Genomic DNA, 22,303 nt, shown 5'->3' on the forward strand with positions numbered 1-22,303 from the left:
TAGCTTAAAAAATAGCTACACTTCAAAATATTCTAAAAAAAAGAAAACAAAAAAGCCTAATTTAGCCAAAACAGCTAGCATCTAGCTCAAATATTAGTTAAACTCCAAAATAGCCTAAAACATCTTAGTAAATCCCCAAATAGTCAAAAAAGCTAGCATTATGCCATTTTTTTAAAACAGTAACTTTTTTACATAATTATAAAGAATAAAAGAAATATTATTCTAGAAAATATCAACTTCAACCTTAAATAACTGTTACTATTTTTCTCTAAATAAATATATATATATATTCTAAATTATACAAGTTAGAAATATGTGCAAAATAACACCGGGCCATTAATAACAATAAAATAGATTGATGTGGAGGGCTGAATATAATTACCTGGCGGGCCAGATCCGGCCCCCGGGCCTTAACTTTGACACATGTGCTATATGAAAACTCTTAATTTTAAGGGTACATTAAAAACTGAAATGATCATTTGATTGACATATTTTCCTGAAGTGTGACATCTTGAATGCTTTCCGTGACTTTTCCTGAGGGATCCACTTGCGTCACTGACACCGGGCTCCATTTCCAGCAAACTCGGCTGTTCATTTGGTTAAGGGAGAATAAATAGGGGGTGGTTCTCCAGTCGATGCCTTTAATTGCTCCTGGGCTGTATCAATACCTACCGGTTTTACTGCTCCATCACGAGCCACTGGGAACGGGTTGCCCGGGAAACGGCCGCATGGCAACAGGATCAGAGCCTGGGGGTTGTCTGCTTGTAGGTCTGCTCCCATTTTAAATCGCATTTCCTCACTAGATGGTGTGCAAGTCACTGGAGAGAAGACTTCCTCGCGTAGTGAAGCCTCCATCCAACCAAACAAACCTGGGAAACTATACGACGGAACACTTTCTGAGCGGACTCCGAGGTGGAAAAGTGTGGGAATAAATAAAGCTCGATTCTCCGGTAGATTTTTGTCAGGCTAACGCTCGCTTTTGGCATCCAGAAGACTTGGGGAGAAGCGACAGCAGAATCCAGCTGTGATGGACATAATGATTGCGGTGCAGGATGCCTGTGTGTCTGGTCAGTGGCTTACCGCGTTCATTCTTAGCCTGTGCTGCTTTCTGCCGTCCTGTTTGCCCGCCGGACAAACTGTGGACTATTCGTCGGTTGAAAGTGTGGTCAGCAGACAAGGCGACACGGCTCTTTTGAGGTAAAACAAGCTAACACAACTTCACTTTCTCCTCACCACACCGTCCCTCTTTTACTCACAAGAAGTGAGAGCCCCCCTCTGTGTCCGCACTTCTTTACGAGGGGGGGACGTCGGTGCACTTTGTTTGACTCGGTTGTCATTTAGCGCCGGCGAGATATACAACAATAGGTCGTTTTCCCTCCAACCCTGTGTTTCCCCTGACGGAGGGGAGGGGGGCGGCAAGTGCCGCGAGCTCTCAAGAGCACCCCGGCTGGCTCCTAAAGTTCTTTTCGCCACTTTTCCTGAGGATTTATCCCTAAATAAAAGCAAAATGCTTCGTGTGGTAAAGTCCCCACTCGGTGGGACGGTTCATTGTACTGCGCATCACTTATATAATTTGCTCGTTGGTCCCCCCGCCGTTTCAAATAAAGAGCTCATCGCCCAAATCGTAGCCATGTTGGGGGTGTTTTTGAGGGAATGTCGCAGCTTCAAAGGCACGCGGAGGAGAGGCGCGCGCGCCGATCCGAGCCGAGTTATGGCAGTGACGCTGTGTCTTCATCACGCGCCCCCTCCACCCCGTCCCTCCATCACGTAGGCTCCGGTGCCAGCTGCACAGGTACACACTCATTAGGGATTAAATTAAGTGGTATTTTGCTTCAGTGGGCACAGAGGGGTGTGATAGCCAAATCTGGGATTAAACTCAGCACCAGAAACACAACCCAACTGCTGAAAAGTTACTTACATATTCATAATATTACAAATGTACGTGTTTAGTGTATTCATAAAAACATTCTAGTTTCATTTATTTCTAAAATAAGTCAACATTTGACCCTAAAAGGTGGATCTTTGAGGGATTGGGATAATAAGTGACTCAAATATCCGCTTTGATGCTTCAGAAGAACGGCTGAAGAGGGATTTCTGCCCCATTTCAATATGATTTCTGTGAATGTTGACTCAGAGGTTCAGGGTGTGGACATGCATACGAAGCTGCTAGTCACTGGTTTTCAATGCTTTGCCTCTTCGATTATTTCTGCCACACAAAGACAGCTTTTGGTGGACAGGGATGCCACAGTACAGGAAAATATGACACATTTAATTTATCAAATGATATTCAGAAGTCATAGGGGCTACTATACAAAGGGTATCTATCATCTGAGTTGTTATTATTATAATTTGTGTTTAGAGCTTTAGGTAGTTTTAATTCAAATTTGTCAGTTCTTTAAAGAGAAACTTCCCCAACTTCTGGGAATAGAGTCACTGTCAATTTAATCTAAAAAGAAAACAATGAGAAATGGAAGTTAGGAACTATTTTGAGGGTTCTTAGAGTTGAATTATTCATTTCTTAATTGCTTTTCTGTACACCAAAGGTCCAAAACACCTTTTACTTGTTTGCATCTGTTTCATGAGACGTTCTGCTCTGTGGCTGAACCATCATTACATCAACTCGCATTAGACGACATAGTTCTGTCATTTTCCCATCTCTTTTTTATCAATGGTCTTGAAAGTCGGACATCAATGCATGAATGAACTGTCTTTTGTTCAGGATCGACTGAAAACAGGCCCTGTTTGTTGAGCCTCTCCATTGTGGAGACCCCTGACTAGTCGAGGGCAATTTTGCTGCGCCCCAGAGCTGATTGCTGGCTAAGAATGAGAGCATTCTCAAATACGACAAACCCAGAAGCATGCAATTAGTCACTGCCTCTGGATTATGGAGTGGCTCCCAAGAGGTTCCTCTGCTATAGTATGCCAATTTTTCCCTATCTTGAGGGTTTAGGTTATAATTCTTCTCATCCAATTGACGTAGGACAGTGGGTTCAGATCAATAAAATCATCTGGGCTTTTTAAATATAGAGCGGTCCGCAAATGTTTAATGACCCTTTAAATCTTTTCTGAAACCCCCATGGCTTAGGTAATTGTCAGTGTTGTGTTGCTTTCACAGCATCATGTACACAGTGTCATTTTAGACGCTTGTTGTTTCTTTATTTTCTTGGATGCTATAAGTTTCCCATTGAACCGGAGGAGCATTCCCCTTGTCCCAGCTGCTTTTCCGTCCACTGGATTCACCTGAATAAACTGTAATTCTTCTCAGTAAATTAGTTATCTGGCCATACAGTTAAAGCCATTGAAAGCAGGAAGCAGGATAAAAAGAGTTTCTTTCCTGTGCTGCCAGGAGACACACATGGTCCTCTACTACCTCTTCCACATGGATAACCAGCTGTAATCAACATCAAAGAGCCATTGTCCTAAACATGTAGTCCAAGCTGACCTTAAAACAGGGTATTACAGTTAAAGAAAGTTTCCATGAAAACTAGTTATTCTTGTCTTCTATGGTAGTAGTGAGTACTACATGTACAGTAAGGTAAAAAAGTACTTGTCAGATTCTGCAAGTTGTCCCTCTTCAAAAGAAGAGAGAGCTCTTAATTTCATCATAGGAACAAGTCTACTGGGATAGACTGAATTTTAAAAGAGGAATCCAGGAAATTGGATTTTATGATTTTTAAATTATTTATTTGGTACAGAAAATAAAGATTTCCTCTCAAAACTTTGTAATGTAACCCTGGTTGGTCAAAGATTCCTTGTTGATCTTCACAAGGTTTCCCCATACTCTAGCTGCTATTTTGGTCCATTCTTCCAAGCAGATCTTCCCAAGAGTTAGGATGTGTTGAGCTGCCGGTGAGCATCACATACTTTCATCTCCCTCCACAGATTCTCAATTGTATTGAGGTCCAGACTGGCTTGGCTGGCTAGGCCACTCCAGAACCTTCAAATGCTTTTTTCGTAACCAACCCTGCGTTGGTAGTGTGTTTGGGATCATTGTCATGCTTAAAGATCCTGGCACGTTTCATCCACCGCTCAAAATCTCACCATACATGGCCCCATTCATCCTTTCCTTAATACGGATCAGGGATCCTGTACGAGCCTGGACATGTACTGGCTTAAGCAGGAAGACCTTTCGAGCACTGCAGGATTTTAATCCATGAGATGTACTGTGTGATGTGTATAGTAATCTTTGTTACTGTGGTCCCAGTTCCCCGCGTGTTTTTCTTGATTTTTTACCTACATTCTCCAGTTCATTTGGACCCCACAAGGTGAGAACAGCTGAATTCTTCTCGCCAAGCTGTTGACTTATTGTAGACTGAGTCATCCCAGTCTTGTTCAGGTGTACAATTTTGTCACTGTTGTCCTTAGACAGCTTTTTGGTCTTGGTCATGGTGGAGTAGTTGTAATCTTACTGTCTAAGGGTGTGGATATGTGTACTTTTTATACAGATTACCTGTTCAAACAGGTGCCATTATTAAAGGTAATGAGTGGAACATTGTTTTAAGTCAAAAGTCACTTGACCAAGGATACAGTAAAGGATTAAGTCTCTTTGTTCTTGATTAGCTGTTTTATTGTCTAGAAATCCTCAGCTTTTTCAAAATCCAGTGAATTTAAGTTTAGCAAGCAGATCTACTATCTGCTATGGTACCTACGCTGTTATCTAAGTTGTCAATAACACTTACTCAAGTTAAAAAAACGGAAGCTTGCGATAAAATATATATTTTATAAAGATCAGTCATGTGAAAACAACTAAACAATATGAACACCAACTTTAAGCAATGAGTCACTTCATTTTAGCAATATATACTATTGTGACATTTCTTGAAAATGCATTCTTTTCACTCTGTTTTTTAGACCCGTTCATCAGCTTGGTGAGCTACTTAGTTATTTGATTTTACAAATAATCTGGAAAGATATTTAGTGGAACCGCATAGATTTTCATCAGTGTGGTTCACCTTTCACTGTCTCACTGTTTTGCAGATTTTTTCAGGACAGTTCTGCAAGTCTTTTATTCTTTCTCCTCACAGCTCACTGTGTTCTGTGCCCTGATTGGCTGTTGACCAATCAATATCCTCCATGCCGTGTCTGCTAGACTAATACCAGAGCGGGCGGTTTCCCGCCCCATTGAGCAGTTTTAAATTTAAGGGCAAAAATTACTTTATGTTTGGTGTCGGTTTGACAGTTTTAAATTAGATTTACTTTTTGGGTGTATTTTTATTGGGTCTAGTGGTTTTTAGATTACTTTCAGATAGGAAAACCCTCACTCCATCTGGCTATGCTGGTCGGCTTTAAAGAATGCGCTCAGCTTGCCAGAGTTACATAAATCTTTAGTTGCGAGCAGATCTTTGTTTGAATTCCATAATACTGGACTTACTTTTCTATTAATGTTTAAACTTTGAGTGTTTAAACAAGAGAGAAAAGTGTGAAAATGTGTCTTAGAAAAGTGTATAAAGTGTGTAGTGAGAAGTTTTACAGCCTAGTAACTAGGGGTGTGCCAAAATATTGATATTGCGATATATTGCTATATTTAGTCCTGCGATTGATTCTCGGGTTCTTGCCAAATATCGATATTATATTTTAATTTGACGAGGCTGTTGCGATGAGCGTCTGGATGCGGAACTATTGAGCAGCTGGGTGCGCTGCATCGGACGTTTAATGGCGATGCACACGCTTCATTCAGGAAAATGAATTCTACGTAGTTGTAGAAGCTAATTTTTCTTTAACTGTTCTGGTATTGCCTGTCCGTCCTGGGATAGGATCTCTCCTTCATGTCGGAATCCCTAAGGTTTCTTCTTTTTTTCCTGACTCAGGTTTTTTTTAGGAGTTTTTCCTTACCGGGAGGGAGGGTCTAAGGGCAGGGATAACCAGTTTATGTAGTCTGTTTAGTTTTTAACAATTGTTTATATTTTGAAGCCCAATGAGGCAAATCTCTTTGTGATTTTGGGCTATATAAATAAAATTGAATTCAATTGAATTGAAAAGCACAGGCAAGATACAGTCTCGGTAGCGCGTGTGTGAAGCATGCCTACCTGTGCACGATTATCATCCATCTGTAGAAGAGGCAGCCAGTAAGAAGTGACTTTGTCTGAGCTCTAGAATTACCGTAATTGCTTAGTTCCTGTTTGATCGGTGCGCTGTGGGAACTAGGTGTGTGCTTCGCAATTGTCTGTGTGTACTTCAGGTATCGGTCGGGTTTTTAGTTTTCATGAACTTCGATGTTTAACCTGCTGGTGTACAGTGTAACTTTGGTAAATTTATGGTGGGAAGTTTTCAAATAAAGGTAATTACTTTTTGCTAATGTTAATATAAAGTCATTCTTAAATAAAAAATGTAGGATTTGATGTATGAACTTCAATAAGAATGTAATTAAAATAAAGTAAATGAATGCACTGTAAAATAGGGAGGTTGCTAGTTAATTGAAGCACTTAAAATTATATAAATTACTATTGATTAAAGCTGTTTATTGCTATTCTGTAATAGAAATTGTAAATATTAACTGCCATTATTATGTGTGTTTTAGGGTTTTTACCTATTGACTGCTGATTGACCAAATGGAAAATAAACAAATCGCAAGTGTCAGTCTGTGTAAATCAGCCTTCAATTTTCGATGCCCAGCCCTTTTCAAATGTGGTAAAAGTGCACAAAAAATTAGGTAACACTTGACAGAGGCTGTAAAACATCATATTCATCATCCTTTGGTTTGACGTTCCTTTGGAGGTAGAAAGCTGTCGCCACTTGAATTATTAAATTTTTGTTGTGTTGCTTACAACAATTCTGCACTAAGTAGTGGCACTGTTGATCATGTTTACTATTGTTAACATTGAATCTGACAGATAATTCCAATTCAGTTGGTGTCAATGCTTGTCAAAGACATAGTATCACTGATTTCAGCAATGTTGTACAAAATTGTCTATAATTTGTTCCACAAAATAAGACAAGTTGTTTATTATGATTGTGTTTAAGCAAAACATAAATAAATGGGATATATTTTCCAAAAAATATGTGATCTTCTAAATAATGTTAGTTATTCGAGAGGATTTTTACCAGTCATCGCAGTATCACAATATTATCAATATCGTGAGCCATGTATCGCGTATCGCATCGTATCGTGAGGTACCCAGTGATTCCCAGCCCTACTAGTAACCAACACACCACCATTCACTTTTATGGTATTTGTAACAAGCTCTTACATGCCGTTCAGATTCTAAAGAGGTTCTTATCGCTAAAAATGAAAGAATAGCTCTAAATCCTATTTTTCCTCTTGCTTTGTGTTTCTTCATGCATTGCGGTTTTGTTTATACACACATGTGGTACTAATCAAGAGTGATATAATCATCTTGCTCTATTACACTTTATCTGACATTGTATGGAGGCAGGCAGCAGCAGCAAGGCCAGTAAGTGGGGGCAACTCTGTACACACCAAAAGACAACGATCTCAGCTTATTTTTTGTTATTTAGTTTGACAGTCTGCTCTCAGCAACAAATAAGGCCTGTACCAGAAAGCCTTTGTCTCCGTAATGGTGCAAAATTGACTTGTCACTAGTTTGAAAGTCTGGTATTCCTATAAATCTAAAATCATTACTTCATGTCAACAGACTGGTTGATAAAAATCTTTTCTGGCTGTACACGATTGAAGTGGAGCTGTGTTTTATAGCCCTATCTTGGACAAAAATGGTGCCATGCATCATTTTCTTTGTCTACATCATTATTATGGTCCTGAAAGGTCTTGACATTTACTATAAGTACTTGTGCCAGAGACAACATCTAGTTTAAATGAGTTAGAGCCCCACCCAAAGCATATTCTAGCAAAATAGAAGAGAAGAATATTAAGTGATTGCTCAAGCTTTGAGGGAGACACCTTTAAAGAGACCGAAGAGACCCAAAATGTGACCTAAAGTGGCCTTGCAACTTAAAATATTCCAGCATTTTTCTTCAGTAAACAGATTTTTTTGCAACAAAAGTACAAACAAGACCTCAGAATTTTCAATTTTCAAATTGTTTCAGGCTTGAAATTTTTCTGCACTCAACATATCAATTGCATTGACAATTTTTTTTTGCATGGAGGTGATCTCTATACATATTAATGTGAACCAACCAGGAAATTCCTGATATTTTAGGTTTTGTCACTCTTAATCAATCAACATTTTTTAATACTGGTTGTAAATATTGTTGTTTAAGTAACTTATCATTGATCCTTTTGTGGTTGTCACAATTTCCCATGTCTGTCTTAAGAGGTTTTAGTGGTCATTAGACTATGGGCCAATCCAAATTCTTTCCTTCTCCCTAGCCCTTCTCCCTTACCCTTCATTTGTCACTCCAAACGGAGAGTTATGAAAAAAATAATATCGTATAATCGCCGGTGCACTAGCGTTAGTTCAGAGTTTCCAGTGCTTGAATATAAATAACAGCGGTTTTATACCTTTAAAAAGGTCATTCTACAACAATAAGTCATTCCTTACATTTAAATGTAAACTTCTCTGGTTCAGAGCGCACCCACGTGAAGAAAAGCGCTTCTCAGCATGACGCGGTTTATCCTCGTGATGGAAGATTTTGTACCCCTCCTTTTGGAGGGTCAGATTTAAAAAAAAAACATTTACCGGACACGACTTGCACTTAAACTACCCTTTCAAATGGGGAGGAAAGGAGAAGGGAGAATTTGGATTGGTCTACATCTATTAAGATTAACAATACACAAACAAGAAACAGAATCAAATGGTTTGCGAAATTTATCATTAACTTCACTAGTGTATAAATTAGGGCTGTCAGATTTGTCGCGTTAAAAACGCATTAATCTGACACGTGCTTGACGCCGACAATTTTTTTGACGCATTAATCGCGGACTTTCTCACACGTGCCTTTCCATACCGCGCGCACGGGCGTCCCGCCCTCCATCTCACCGGCTGCTCTCAATATATCACGGGCGGGTCTCCAACCTCCGAGCTGCGAGCTAAAACCGGCCGGCGCAAGGACCTGGAGAGCTCCTGCACTCTAACCCGGCTCCGGTTCGTGTCCAGTATCACGTCTGGTGGTACCGGCTCGCGTCCGGCGCCGCGTCCCGAGAGCTGCGGACCCCCGACGTTCGGAACAGCAAGCGCACCGGGGGACGTTTTAAACGTTCTGTAGGTTTAAGCATGATCTAACCCCAGCATAGCGGTTTGTCTGCCGGCATATTCATGGCGTGAGCTCCGCTGGACACGTCGCTGCATCAAGCTGCAGCCAGAGAACGCGGCGGCAGTAACAGACTGTCAAACTATCCACAGTGTATCCCGCTTTTCTCAGTCTTTAATGTTTTAAAAAACAAAAGTTCATTGGAAATGATAAATCTCTATTTCATTTATTACTGCAGTTCAGCAGAGGAGGAAAAGATTTGGTCCTGACAAAAAATGAACATGAAAGTGTTATGGAAATGTTATTTTTGATGTTTTTTATTTTATTTTACTGAACGTTGATTGAAGTTTAGAATTTAAAATGCCCTTCACTTGCACTTGGGCTTTTGTTAGGGATTTTATGTTACAGCCTTTTATTGTTAAGTTTATCTTAATACAATGTTACAAAATAAAGTATTTCCGATGAAAACTATTAATTTTACCATTCTTGTTTTCATAATTAATGTAGAACTGCTAAATTCCACAAACCACATACTTTTTTTCCTTAAAAAAGACCACATGTAAATTTGTGATTAATCGCGAGTTAACTCAGCACAAAATGCGATTAGTCGCGATTAAAAATTTTAATCGCCTGACAGCTCTAGTATAAATATATTCATATGCTACTCTCTCTCTCACTAGCTTACAGACCCTCACAACCCCAGGCTAACATTACAGTGCAAAAAAAAAAAACAGTAAGCAATATTGTTTCTATCCAGATGTAGGCCTACAGTTCTGATCCAAATTCCAGCTCAGACCAGGAAAACAAAGTCATTCATGGATCTATGTGTCTACAACTTGATGGATCACAATGCAGCGGAGCAGGATGACTTTGGTTCCACCCACTTCACTTCTTGTCCCAAATTTAAGCTTTTTCAAACTGCTCATTTTTATAAACTATATACAGTAAATTTAGTAGTTTGTCATTAATGTAGAACTGTGTTATAAATAAAGGTTTGTAAAGTAATCATTTTTAAGTCTTAATGGGGATATTGAAAGCAAATAACAAAGGAAAGGGACCATGTAAAAGTGCAGAGTTAAATGCAATGGAGTCAACAAACTTTCATTCTGGTGCACCTAAGAAAAAAAGTTAGGCGCACCGGTGCAACCAGTACAAAAAGTTAGTCAAGAGCCATGTGTACAAGAAAACCGTGACAAACAAAGTAGTTTACAGCTTATGACATTGTTGAGCAAACGATGTCCCGTGATTGAAATCATAAACAGGGCTCAGTAATGGAAACAGTTCTTCAACCCACCTCTAAGAATGACTTTAAATTATATTTTCTCATTTTGTACAGAAGTTTTTAGACAGGAATGATTAGGCAGACTTTAAAATGTGGATATTGTGGAAATCTTTGCACATTGGAGACATTTAAAGATTTTCTTTATCCATCTATCCATCTTCTGAACCCACTGAATCCCTTTTGGAGTCACAGGGTACACCCCCAACAGGATAACAGTATGGTCGCAGAGCCACACAATGACACACTCACAGTCACACCTAGGGATCCCAGGTACTAATATATACGAAAATTAAAATAGCTGTTTACGTAAATTAGTTCATGCAATTTTCTTTTCCCACATCATATCCTGTCCCCAAAACTCTAGATTGTCTGTAAGCTTCTACTATAAACAAACTTGCTGAAATAGCAACATTAGAATTTATTTCAAAATATAAACACAACAAAATGTATTACTGCATGTGTGGGTGAAGAATATTGAAGCAAAAATTCAAAGTAGGTTTGATTAGATTGTTGAAATAGCCAGAATCTAAACTATTAGTCAACACCACAGTCCTGTTTACATCAAGCAGTTTATTGTTTGTGGGGCTTTTCAGTGTTATGTCCCAGTCTGTTCATTCACAGATATTCCATTTATACTCCCACTTGTGGAATTGAGTTTTGTTTTATCAAGTTAGTTATACTGCCAAACCACTGAGACTAATATGTCCACTGTTAAAACAAGTGCAAAGATGATCTGATGATAATAGGCATAACAGGCCTCTACTTTTGGCTTCTGACCTCATTTAGTCCAATCCTCGTAATTTAGCTTTTTAAATTACACATTTTCAACCGTAGACGGCATCTATGTTGTTGGCTTAACATGCATTTAAAACCTCAATGTAAACAACAAATACTTCAAAATGAATTGCATTTGTGGCCTTCATTTGTCAGAAAAGTCAATCCTTTGAGCTTTTAAAAAATTAAGCATTTCTCTTTCTAATGTATTTCAATTAGCACTAAAGTGATTGAGTGCCTGCTGAATTCTAGTCTAAATGGAAATGCTTTCTCAAGGTAATTCCTTTTGGAGAAATTGATGTCATGCTAGGCTTTAAAGCATATTTCTAATAATTCTTTCTTTATAATCATGACAATAATAGGGAATGGGGGCATTTATTTGGGTTAAAAATGGACGCTTTTTGGCTCTGAATTATAGAAATTCACACAGGAAATCATAGGGTAAGAATTTCTGGCAACTGAAAGAAACATTAACCTGAACATAACTTGATAGACAACTAAATGGACATAAGTCAGTTCCTATAGTTTTAGTAAACAGTTGTCGTTGGCACAGATTTGCAATAAACTGCATCAGAAGTCATTTTTTTTGTAGCATGTTTTTTTTCCAGGATGCCACTTTTCTGTTTATGTTGCAGATTTTGTTTCTGTTACAGTTTCTGCAGAGTCAAGTCAATTTTACAAGCTCTTTGTTGAATGCTGCACTGCCTTCTCAGTTGTATGCCAAGTCTTCTATACTTTCATCACGGAGAGAACCGTCCCTTAGAGCCCCTTCAATTAAAATCCTTAATCAATCAGTTAGCATCTCCTTGTGTTTTATGATAATTAGTTGTGCTACTCTGACAACACTGCATAATCTCTTCTGTGCCTTCTCAGTTGAGCTTTATACCAGCAAGTCTTGGCATGCTGCTCATGTCAGCTGTTTAGAAACAAAACCTACTTACATCATATTTTAAATCCTGTTATTGTAATGCAGAAAAAGAGACAATAAAAAAGGTGCATGTCTAGTGCATTATACTAAATTAAATCTATCAAATCTCAATCAACTTCTGATACTCGTGACATTTTCTTTTGAATCCAGCTCTGCATGACTAAATCTTATTTCTGATCTAAAGCCATATGTGAAACTCAATAATTAGCAGGAGACATGCTCCCTTAATAGTGTCGCTAATGATGTGACCTTCAAAGTGAAAGGGAGTCGCTCAGGGAACGGCGTTTAAAACAAATTTTGCTGGAATACCTAAACAGGTGTTGATACTTTAGTATCTCGAGCATTTATCACCGATTTAAAGCAAGAAAGGGGAATTTTAGGTTCTTTGGGATCACATTTCATTCAGTTTATTTCTAAAGCACCAATTTAAAACTAAGGCTGTCTTGAGGCCCTGCACAACAAAAGCAAGAAACATCAAAGTTATAAACCAACTCATTATTAATTATTTAACATCCCAAGTTTTTTATGCATTTCCATACACATGTAATGATTTTGGTGCTCATCCTTAATATCTTCTAAAAAACAAACCTTTGGGTATAACAATGATCAGAAAAATGATCTTTTTTGTTGTATGGCTTGTACCCATTATATGGGGGTTGCTGGAATGAATTGACTTGCATGGGGAGTTGGCTGAGGTTGGATGCCTCGGGTGCAAATCTGTTACTATTCCCACAGTTGGTGGTCGTGCTTCTAGCAGTTTACTAACCTGTATGAAACAACTACTAGTTCTGGTAAAACAAAACATTCGAAAAGTGTGTTTAAATGAACTGATAAAGTAAATCTTACTACGCCAGAAGAAAAATATGCAATTTTTCTCTTGGACTGTGAAAAAAATCATGTTCTTAACAAAAAAGTTTCTCATCAGTTGGGAAAAAATGAATGTATTAGCCATTGTCCTTCTATAGATACGCTTGACATTTTTACACTTTAAATACACAAGTAGTGAGTGCTGTGAAAATAATATTTGCTGCTCTTTTGCACTATTTGCTGCTCTGTGAGCATAGTGTTTGGAAACATGCTGTAGCTTTGCTTGTTTTTTATAATAAAAAAGAAAATAAACTATTTTTTTTAAATTATTAGTACTCTTTTAAAATTAATAAATATATTTAAATGTATTTGTTATCGTCATTATACATTTAGAGTGTCTGTTTGCTTCCCACAGTTGATGAGAACCCAAAAACCTAAACTTGGTCATTTCTAAATTACTTTTGTCTTCAGTGGGTTGTCATTAGCAAATAACCTTAATTGGAGTTGATCCTTTTGCATTATGTGGATTTCAAATTGCTGAAAATATGCGAGCTGAGTAGATGTATAACCTGTATGATTAAATATTAGTGAACCGCAGTGGACCAAACCCATATAGAACACAATATTTGATGACTACTGTTTCCATACAGGTGCACATGAATAAAAACGTATGTACAGGTCAACTAAATAAAATGTTCAGTAAAACTGTAGGTTAGAATCATTAATGTAAAGGTTTAAAGTAAAAATGTGTATGTTAGTTGTAAAATCGCTATACATGTCATCTGATGTTTTTCTTTTTTTTTTTGCATTTTATCGTATCCACTTACATTTAAATGTGCTTATCCATATTTAAAGGCCGGGAATGAAACTAGAAGGGCAGGTTGTACTTTGAATAATGACCTGCAAAATCTGTCTTTAGTGAAGACTCTTCAGTTTACCTTTATGCAATGCAGTGATTAGCAGGTTAAACACACACAAAAAACATTTTCTTATTTCTGTTTTTGAATGTACGATTACTATAGCAACACAAACCAAGGCAGACCTTGTAAGAATGTCCTTGGAGTCTGTTAAAGGGTGACATAGTAGCACAGCTGTTTAATTTACTACTGTTGGGAAGGAAATATAAGTTATGGCTAATTATGTTAAGAAAATTATTTTTTGAGACAAAAGATAATCATTTAGATTCAGTACATTTAGTTATTTTGATTGAAAAATATAATGTAGGAAAAAAAGTATATCTGCTGATTTTTACAATTTTTTAAATGTTTGTCTTTTGTCAAATAAAAAAGTAGTTTGTTTGTAAGTGTGAATTTACAATATGTAAACAGTGGTTTAGTCACAGTTTAGCTACAGTTTCTCATTTTGTGTAAATTAATTAAAAAATGCAGTGGAAAACTGGAAAAGTACACCGGACACAATCTGTGTGTCAAATTTGCAACTCCCAGCTCTTGTTTGACACTCATCAAATTTACTCCTCGACGACTTACCGCCTCAGCCACAGGGTAACCGCAAAAGTTTCTCTGGACTTAATTCGTTGCCACATTATGGAAAACATGGATAACGCTGAGTATCTTGGAAACCCAAGATACTGTTTTGGAGACCTCTACAGAGGTGCCAGCAAGCACGTTGCCATGTCTGGGTTCACCAGATCATTCAGTCTCTCCTGGTATTTCACTACCGGTACTGCGCCTGACGACTGTTTTAGACAATACTTCCATCTGTCTGTAGCTCAGAATGAGCATTAACCCAAGAGGGGAAAGCCTAGTTAAGTCTGAGTCCATGGTTCTCGACTGGAGAAAGGTAGTTTGCCCTCTCTCAGTGGTGGTCCTGCCTCAGGTGGAGGAGTTTGAATATCTTGGGGTCTTGTTCGTGAGTGAGGGAAGATCAGAGCATGAGATCGACAGGCGGATTGGACCCGCGTCCGCCATTATGTGATCGTTGCATCGGTCCGTTGTGGTAAAGAGAGGGCTGAAGCAGAAAGCCAAGCTCTCAATTTACCAGTCAATCTTCGTTTCAATCCTCGTCTATGTTCATGAGCTCTGGGTCATGACCAAAAGAACGAGATCCTTACTACAAGCGCCTGAAATGAGTTTCCTCCAGAGGTTGGCCAGGCACTCCCTTACAGATAGGGTGAGAATCGCAGTCACCAGGAGAGAGCTCAGATTAGAGATGGTTCTTCTCCACATTGAGAGGAGCCAGTTTTGAGGTGGCTCAGGCATCTGGTCCGGATGGCTCCTGGATGCCTACCTGGAGAGGTGACCCAGGAAACGCTGGAGAGACGTCATCTCTCAGCTGGCCTGGGAACGCCTTGGGGTCCCCCCAGAGGAGCTGGAGGAAGTCAACGGGGAGAGGGAAGTCTGGGCATCTTTGCTTAGACTGCTGCCCTTGTGACCCGGTAAAAGATAAGTGGAAAAAGATGGATGGATGGGAAAAATAAAAATAAAATTGAAGGATCTTTTTATTATCATCTCGATGAAAATACGAAACTGGAGCGATTTTGCGTGCTACGGCAACAGCCGCTGTAGCTTTCTGTCCACCAGGCAGCCAACCACCTGCATGCCAACATGGCGAACACCACCACCCAGGGTCCGGTAGTGTGGACTCCATCGCGCCGGCTCTATAGGCTCTGTGACAGGCTGGCGATGAAATGGTGTCCAGGGTGTATCCTGCCTTTTGGCGAAACAGTTTCTGGCAACCCAGCGGCCCTGGTGGCTCAGGAAAATGTATGCTAGTTCAGGAAAAAAATCCCAGCAGTGAGCGGCCATATTGGAATTTTTTTCTTTAACCGCTGATATATACTATAAATGTTCACACACTGATTGCAGTTCCATTCTGCTACTTAACACTGGCGCCACCAGGCAGTAATGTGTGATCCAGTGTCTTGCACAAGGACACTTCTGCACACGGGCACACAGAGAGCCAAACCTGCAATTTTCCGATCACAGGCGGACAGCTTTACCTCAGCACCATGGTTGCCCTTGGTCATGGTTGCTCATATTTGGCAACCTTATCCTTGATTTCCTTGCACAGATTTTGGTTAGAATCTTGTGTCTAGCTTGTCTTTCTCTTGTCTCTCTCTTTGGTTAGCATGACTGTGTTCAATTTCTTGTGACTTTACCATTTCATAAATTGTGATTTAGTGTTTTTTTATTTGTAGCTTTCATTTTCAGTTGCATTTCGGTGATGGTTTTGTAGTTTTATGTAGCCTTTTATAGGTCTGTAATCTTGTCCCTGCAACCCTACAATATGGTCTTTGCAATAGTAGTGTGTCTGGAATCAAAGTTCTGTTATAAGCTGGATAATGCTGAAAAAAGCAAAGTATATGTAAAGATAGCATTACAATCAAGAGCTGCTTTGTTCAGGTTCACATTAATCAAAACTTTGGGTTAAAATGTAGGCTATGTCCTCTCCATAGAGCTTCTAAATGACACAAAGCATTTTTATTACAAAGCTGTAATTTGCTGGTTGATGAATGAGAATTGTGATGACTGTCCCTTTTGAATTACTGCCTAATTACAGATTCATGACAGTATATTAAGGGTTTTCAATTTTTACAAAGATGGCACAATGGTTTGTTGCTGTAGAGTAATCCAATTAAAAAGGGCAAAAATTGGCGCAGCTCAAGTGGAATTTAAAACCGTCCCTATTGCATTTATTGAGTTATTCTGGGAACAGAAGAATATAATGACTGAAAGGGTTAATGCTTGGTTATTAAAAAAGCTTATGAATGTTATTATTATTATTATTATTATTTTACTTAGCAATTTAATGTAGCTTGTTGTTAGTATCTGATTTACAGAGAAAATCCAATAATAATCTGTTTTACCTCAAACTTTTTCATAGTGTTGATACTTTTTCAATATCTTTGTGGTCTTCTTGGATTCTTTTTATTTTCCTTCTGGCCTTTATTCCTTTAATTTCCATTCCCTTAAATGTATCTATAGGTGAGCTGGAGAGCAATTGCAATCATGATAACTTTGTGATGGATGATCTTTCTGATGTTCTCGGGAACACAACATCATTTTTCTTGTAGTATTTTTAGAGAAATTCAATCCAGTTATTTTCTGTGTCATTTCCAGCTGTTGAAAGAAGGGCATAGTTTTTCAGTCAATAAAGCCCTCCAGCAACATTATTTGCTATTTTATCAGTGAAGAGATACCACATTTTTATTTTAACTGATACTGAAGCAGCAGATAGGGGCATGGCAACACTAGACAGCGATTGGGATGTTACGTGCCTTATGGGACTCTAGCTGTGCTGTAAGATAGCAAGAATGCAACGTCTGTCAAAAAAAGTATGTTTAGAGGATCTCAAATCAGACACTACAATTACATGTTGCAGGAATCAAATGTAAAGTGGATAAGTTATAAAAAGAAAGGCAACAATTCAAATACAGAAATACAATCTAAAAGTGGTAGTGATATGATAATTTGTAGCTCAAGCCCAACAGTGATAGTTATACTCTGTAGTGCTTTTTGGAATAAGTTTCTGCACTTATATTTTAATGAGCTTCAGTCCTTTTTACCCTGTTCCTTAGAAGATTCATTAATATTAAAAGTTATTCAGCATGAATGTACCACTAGAGTGTTGTGTGAAGAGAAGGAGCAGCATTTTTAACATTCTTTCTAAGATTATTTCTGATCATTCATGGAGAATAGTATATCTGTATTTACTTTTTTCCAGGTAATCTATAGTAGTGGGAATTAAAATTTGATTCAATTCTGATGCAAGAGGCAAGGATTCTATTATAAAAGGATTATTAGAGCATCCTGGATCTATGCTTTTAAAAAAATGTTTTCACCAATATTACTTACTTGTCCCCACAAAACATTATTCTGCATTTCAGAGCAATACATACATTGTTCCCTAATTATATTTTTTACTACACTCTAGTATATATATAAAGATCATAAATCAGCGATCTTGGACAACGCAAATATCCTAACTCAAATTTTTGGGAGCAGATCGTGAGTATCGGAATACTTGTATGCTCTTTACAACCCTAATGACAATCAATCCCCCACTCCACTTGCATATCATAATTTTATATTTTAACATCAGTTAGGGAACAATTGATCAAATTAGGCTGTGTTATGGTTTAACACGTGAACTGTTTAATCAGTGTATGACCCTACAACACATAGAAGAAGCTTAAGGGTGGTTGTAAAGGGAGCATTTCATTAGTACTTCAATGATAAAAAAAATAGATTTTACATCATATGCATTGTGGTTTAAAGGATCTATTGGATGTATATTACTTTATTTTCCATTATTGACAGCTATGTGTGTCTGGGGGTGGGGGTTTAGTAAGCCCTTTTCATTCTATTAAAGTTCCAATTTGAGCTGATTTAGGAGTGTTTTTTTATTATTAGCAGGTGGGTGGACCCATGGGTGAACACAACTGAGTTTCAAACTACTTTATACTGTCCAGTTCCTTTTATTTGGAATATTGCCTTAGTGAGCAGATAAAATTGGATTAAAGAGCCTTTGCCGCTTCAAGCTTCATTTTCCCTTTCAGAATCCAGTGGAAGCTTCCAGATATTATCTATCCAGTGCATATTTGTTTATGATGTAAATCTAGTGCTGAATATGTAATATGCATTCTTATTTTATTAAAGAGATGGATATGATCCAAAATCATTTTGTAAAACATCATAGTATCAGTGAAGTTACTTATTTGGAAAAAAACTTTCTCCAGTCCATGTATGTGGATGGAAATGAGGCGTATCCTCATATATCGGTGGTGTTGTTGATCTACACAAATCGTTGCTGTTGAAGGCTGTGGTCAGTTAGTTTAAGAGGACACAATCGAGGTATATAAAAGGAAAGGACAACGTATAAGACATTTAATTTTTGAGTAATCATGGGCTCCATCAAATCGTAAAGTTAGAAAATGGACGTGCTGTGAATCTAAACATTGTAGGATTTATGTGTGTCAGAGATGCTGCTTTAGAGATATCTTCTATCCCATCTCCTCCCTTTAAACATACAAACTAAAGAAATCAACAAATCTTCTGACTGAGAAAAATAGAGTGGTGAAAACAAAACAAACAAAAAAAACCATAACAAATGGAATCAAACAAAAAAAAAAAATAGAAGTTTTTAAAAATTAAATCATGTTTTTTCAAGTAATTTTCAAATAATTATTCCAAAGTTTTTTCCAAGTTTTGTTAAAAAAAAGACACATTTAACATACCCTAATATTAAATGCATCGTTAGTTGTGTCATGCATTAGTGTTACATGGTATACACGTAAAAAAAGAGTAACAGTTGTGTGTCAAGATTTATTTTGTCATAAGTGGAGCTGCTGAGATCATATGAAAGTCATTAAGAGTCTTTTGGCTTCTGTGGTCAAGAAAACACCATAAAACTATGGACATTTGTTGCAGCATTTATTTTTATTGCTTTTTGCTGACTGTACACTAGAAGAGGAACAAAAATCTGTGGGTGGCGAGATGTCCAAAAGTGAAAAAAAAAAAAAAAAAATCACTGAAGTTGGAATCTCTGCAGGGCTCTTAAAACTGGATTTAAGTTCAAAGTAAATCAAAACGGCGGAAATAGTGCGAGGGATTTGAAGGAGTCTTTTTCTTTTTAATTTGTTACTTCCAGAGTTGCACAGCAGGCCTGCATGACCACAGACTATAGCAGGCTTTAGTCGCCACCAAGAGATCCATAATAATGTTAAAATGTCCCCTTTTATGAAGCTATTTCCTTGACTTGAACCCAAAAGATCCAGGAAAAATAACTTTGAAACATAATAGTATTTTCTATCAAACTTATTCTCGCCTCGAGGGTTTGTTTACTGTTGCATCTTTAAGAAACTGTAGACATTTTTACTCTAGCATTCAAATACCATTTTTGATGAGAAATGATTGCAAACAAAACCCTGCAAAAATGGGAAATGTAACGGTGAAGTAAGACTAGAAAAATCATTTAGTGCCAACCAAGTTTGCTTAATTTGGTCCAGATCAAGTCCTGAACCTTACGTTTGGTGTGTATTCAGACTTTCCTGCTTTCAATCAAAGTGTGTAAACAAAATTAACCACATAACTAAAGATCTCTTCAGTCATTGGGCAGGAATTATGAGGGTGGGGCAAAGCAACTAGAGACAGAAATGATGTAAGTCCTATGCTTTACAAAACTTGTCGGGATAGTTCACTTATTCAAGCTTTATGTTTCGCTAACCAATTTTGAAAGCCCGTCTCAACAAGACTTTATATTAATGCCCCTCTGTCGGGCATTGATATATATTACTGGGTTGGCCCTTGCCTATTTGTTGCTATAGACAGAGACGTGCGGACAACTATGTATTGAGTCACGTCAACAGAACGCAGCTGTTTTAATGTAAGACATGCAGGCATCAACCACTAAAATCAGGCAAGCTCTCACATGTTTTAACCGATTCTCACAAAACCTGAGTTGAATCAAAGCTTAGAAAATGATTGATACATTTAGATTTTTATTATCTCTAAAAACTAAGCTGTAAATAGTGCAAGTACTGCGCCTTCTAGTGTTACAGCTACATAAAGCTAACCTAACTGTGTATCATAAATCCAAGCCACGCCTCCGCCGCTCAGTCTAGCTCCATTGGCCCCGCCCCCTTTGTGGCATTTTTCAAATTTGGGCTGATATTGGAGTCTGCCTCCAACTGCCGGATTATTGGAGGAAAACAAACTCTGATTCACTTTAGGTAAACCAAATGTGCCCAGTCTGAATACTCTCTCACAAAAGAAAAGATTCTACACCTAATGACCTCTTATTTGAGATATCCCTCTAAGAGTGTAGTTACACGGCTACAGTTAAGCAGAATTAACTCCTGTGGTAAAATAACCCTAAATGTGTTGTCCACACATGAGGTTGCTAGATCTTAAGAGGTTAAAATAAACTGAGGTAGATGTCTTCTGATATCATTTTTGGTTATTTTTTAGGAGATTTTGCCTAATTAAAAGTAATTTTTAGTCCGCTGTGTGTGTCTTTTGAAGTTTCATTTGGCTAATTGATCCTATTAAATGGCAGATGGTGCGCTTTCCTTTTGATTGCAATTCAATCTATTAACACAAATTATGTATTTTAACAAACTTCATTGAAAAAGCTCAACAAAATGGCTGCTCTTTTAATCATAATGGAAGGTAGTCTTTTGAAAAGAAAACTTCTCCAAGCTAATTACCATTGGTTTCTTGGTGCTTTGAAAGTTTACATAGTTTATGTAGCCGTCATCCTGTCATGTTAAACCGTTGAGGCCAATGGTTGATTTAAAACACATGTACTGTTTCATCTGACAGTGCTTTGAGAAATAAGGTTGTGTTCCACAATAGAAGTGTCCTGAGGCATGCAATCAGTTCTCAGACTTTTACAGTTCATTCTGGAATCTCTCAAGCAGTCAGTTGTCTTCTTCAGAAGTGTGGAGGCCCCGTCTTTCTGCTGCAAACCTCAATCCAGGCAATGCCTTTGATTCCAACAAAAAGCCCCTGCTGCTTTCTATTTTGCACTGCATGACTTGTCACTTTCATTTTAGAAATTCACCCTAGTTTATACTTGTGCAGTCGCTAATGGGAGCTTTTTTTTATTTTCAAAGCTTGGGGAGGATAATCCTGTCAACTTTGTTTCACGGCCACCTCAGGGCTATTCAGCAGGTTTAAAGGGGGGGAAAGTGTTCTTCAGTGTTTGAGGTTTGTTGTTACATTTCGAAACTGTTTTGAATGACATTGTGGTGTTGACTAGCACAATGTCTTTTTTTCTCCCTCAAAGGCACGTGTAATCATGTAGATGCTAAAATGACATTTTTATTTCTTTCAGTATTTTGATAATTTTCTGTTTTGCCACCAAAAAAACACTGAATAACAGCAGGTAGCATTTCTCCAGGCAAAGTGGGAAAACAGCCCTTTATGTATTCATTTGATGAGGAAACATTTCAATCATTTGCACTATAGATTGATGAAAGAAGAAAGCTCAGGAAGTGTAACATTTTAAAATGAAAGCTCTGTCCCCTGTGTTTAAGCTGTACAAGAATACAGATGTTGATTGGATTTAATCTAACAAGAGGTAATGCTGATTTCTGTGGTATTGAAAACAGGAGGTTTGGGATTTTAACACTACTTGAGAGTATCTTTTCAGTATTCTTCTGCAATATCAAACTGGTTAAAGGAATGAACATGCTCCTTCTTTCGATTGCAATGCATCACAATCATAAATACAGGCTCCTACTCTAATGTATCTTTATTACACATCAGACATTAATAGTATCTGTGAACACTATCAATTACTGATTATAATGCTGCTTCTTCCACAAGTGAAATAATACAATTTAGATTTTAAAAGACGAATCATAACAATTGTACGTCTATTAAACAAAATTAACTTTTAGAGTTATTTTTAAGGACACGCTAGGCTAAATAAATAATTATTAA

General features: G+C 37.8%; 1 protein-coding gene across 2 annotated transcripts in view; it reads left to right on the plus strand.

Annotated features, from left to right (window-relative positions):
• The first annotated feature begins 713 nt into the window (after window positions 1-713).
• negr1 (neuronal growth regulator 1) overlaps window positions 714-22,303 on the plus strand; it is a 181,020-nt gene continuing 159,430 nt past the window's right edge. Inside the window, exon 1 of one of the 2 annotated variants that reach the window (XM_024278316.2) lies at window positions 714-1,197. In XM_024278316.2, coding sequence (XP_024134084.1) covers window positions 1,028-1,197 — 170 coding nt within the window. In that variant the 5' untranslated portion in view covers window positions 714-1,027. The remainder of the gene's footprint in view (window positions 1,198-22,303) is intronic. The other variant, XM_024278315.2, reaches the window with a different exon arrangement.

Source organism: Oryzias melastigma, linkage group LG4 (genome assembly GCF_002922805.2).
Source record: "Oryzias melastigma strain HK-1 linkage group LG4, ASM292280v2, whole genome shotgun sequence".
Taxonomy (NCBI): Eukaryota; Metazoa; Chordata; class Actinopteri; order Beloniformes; family Adrianichthyidae; genus Oryzias; species Oryzias melastigma.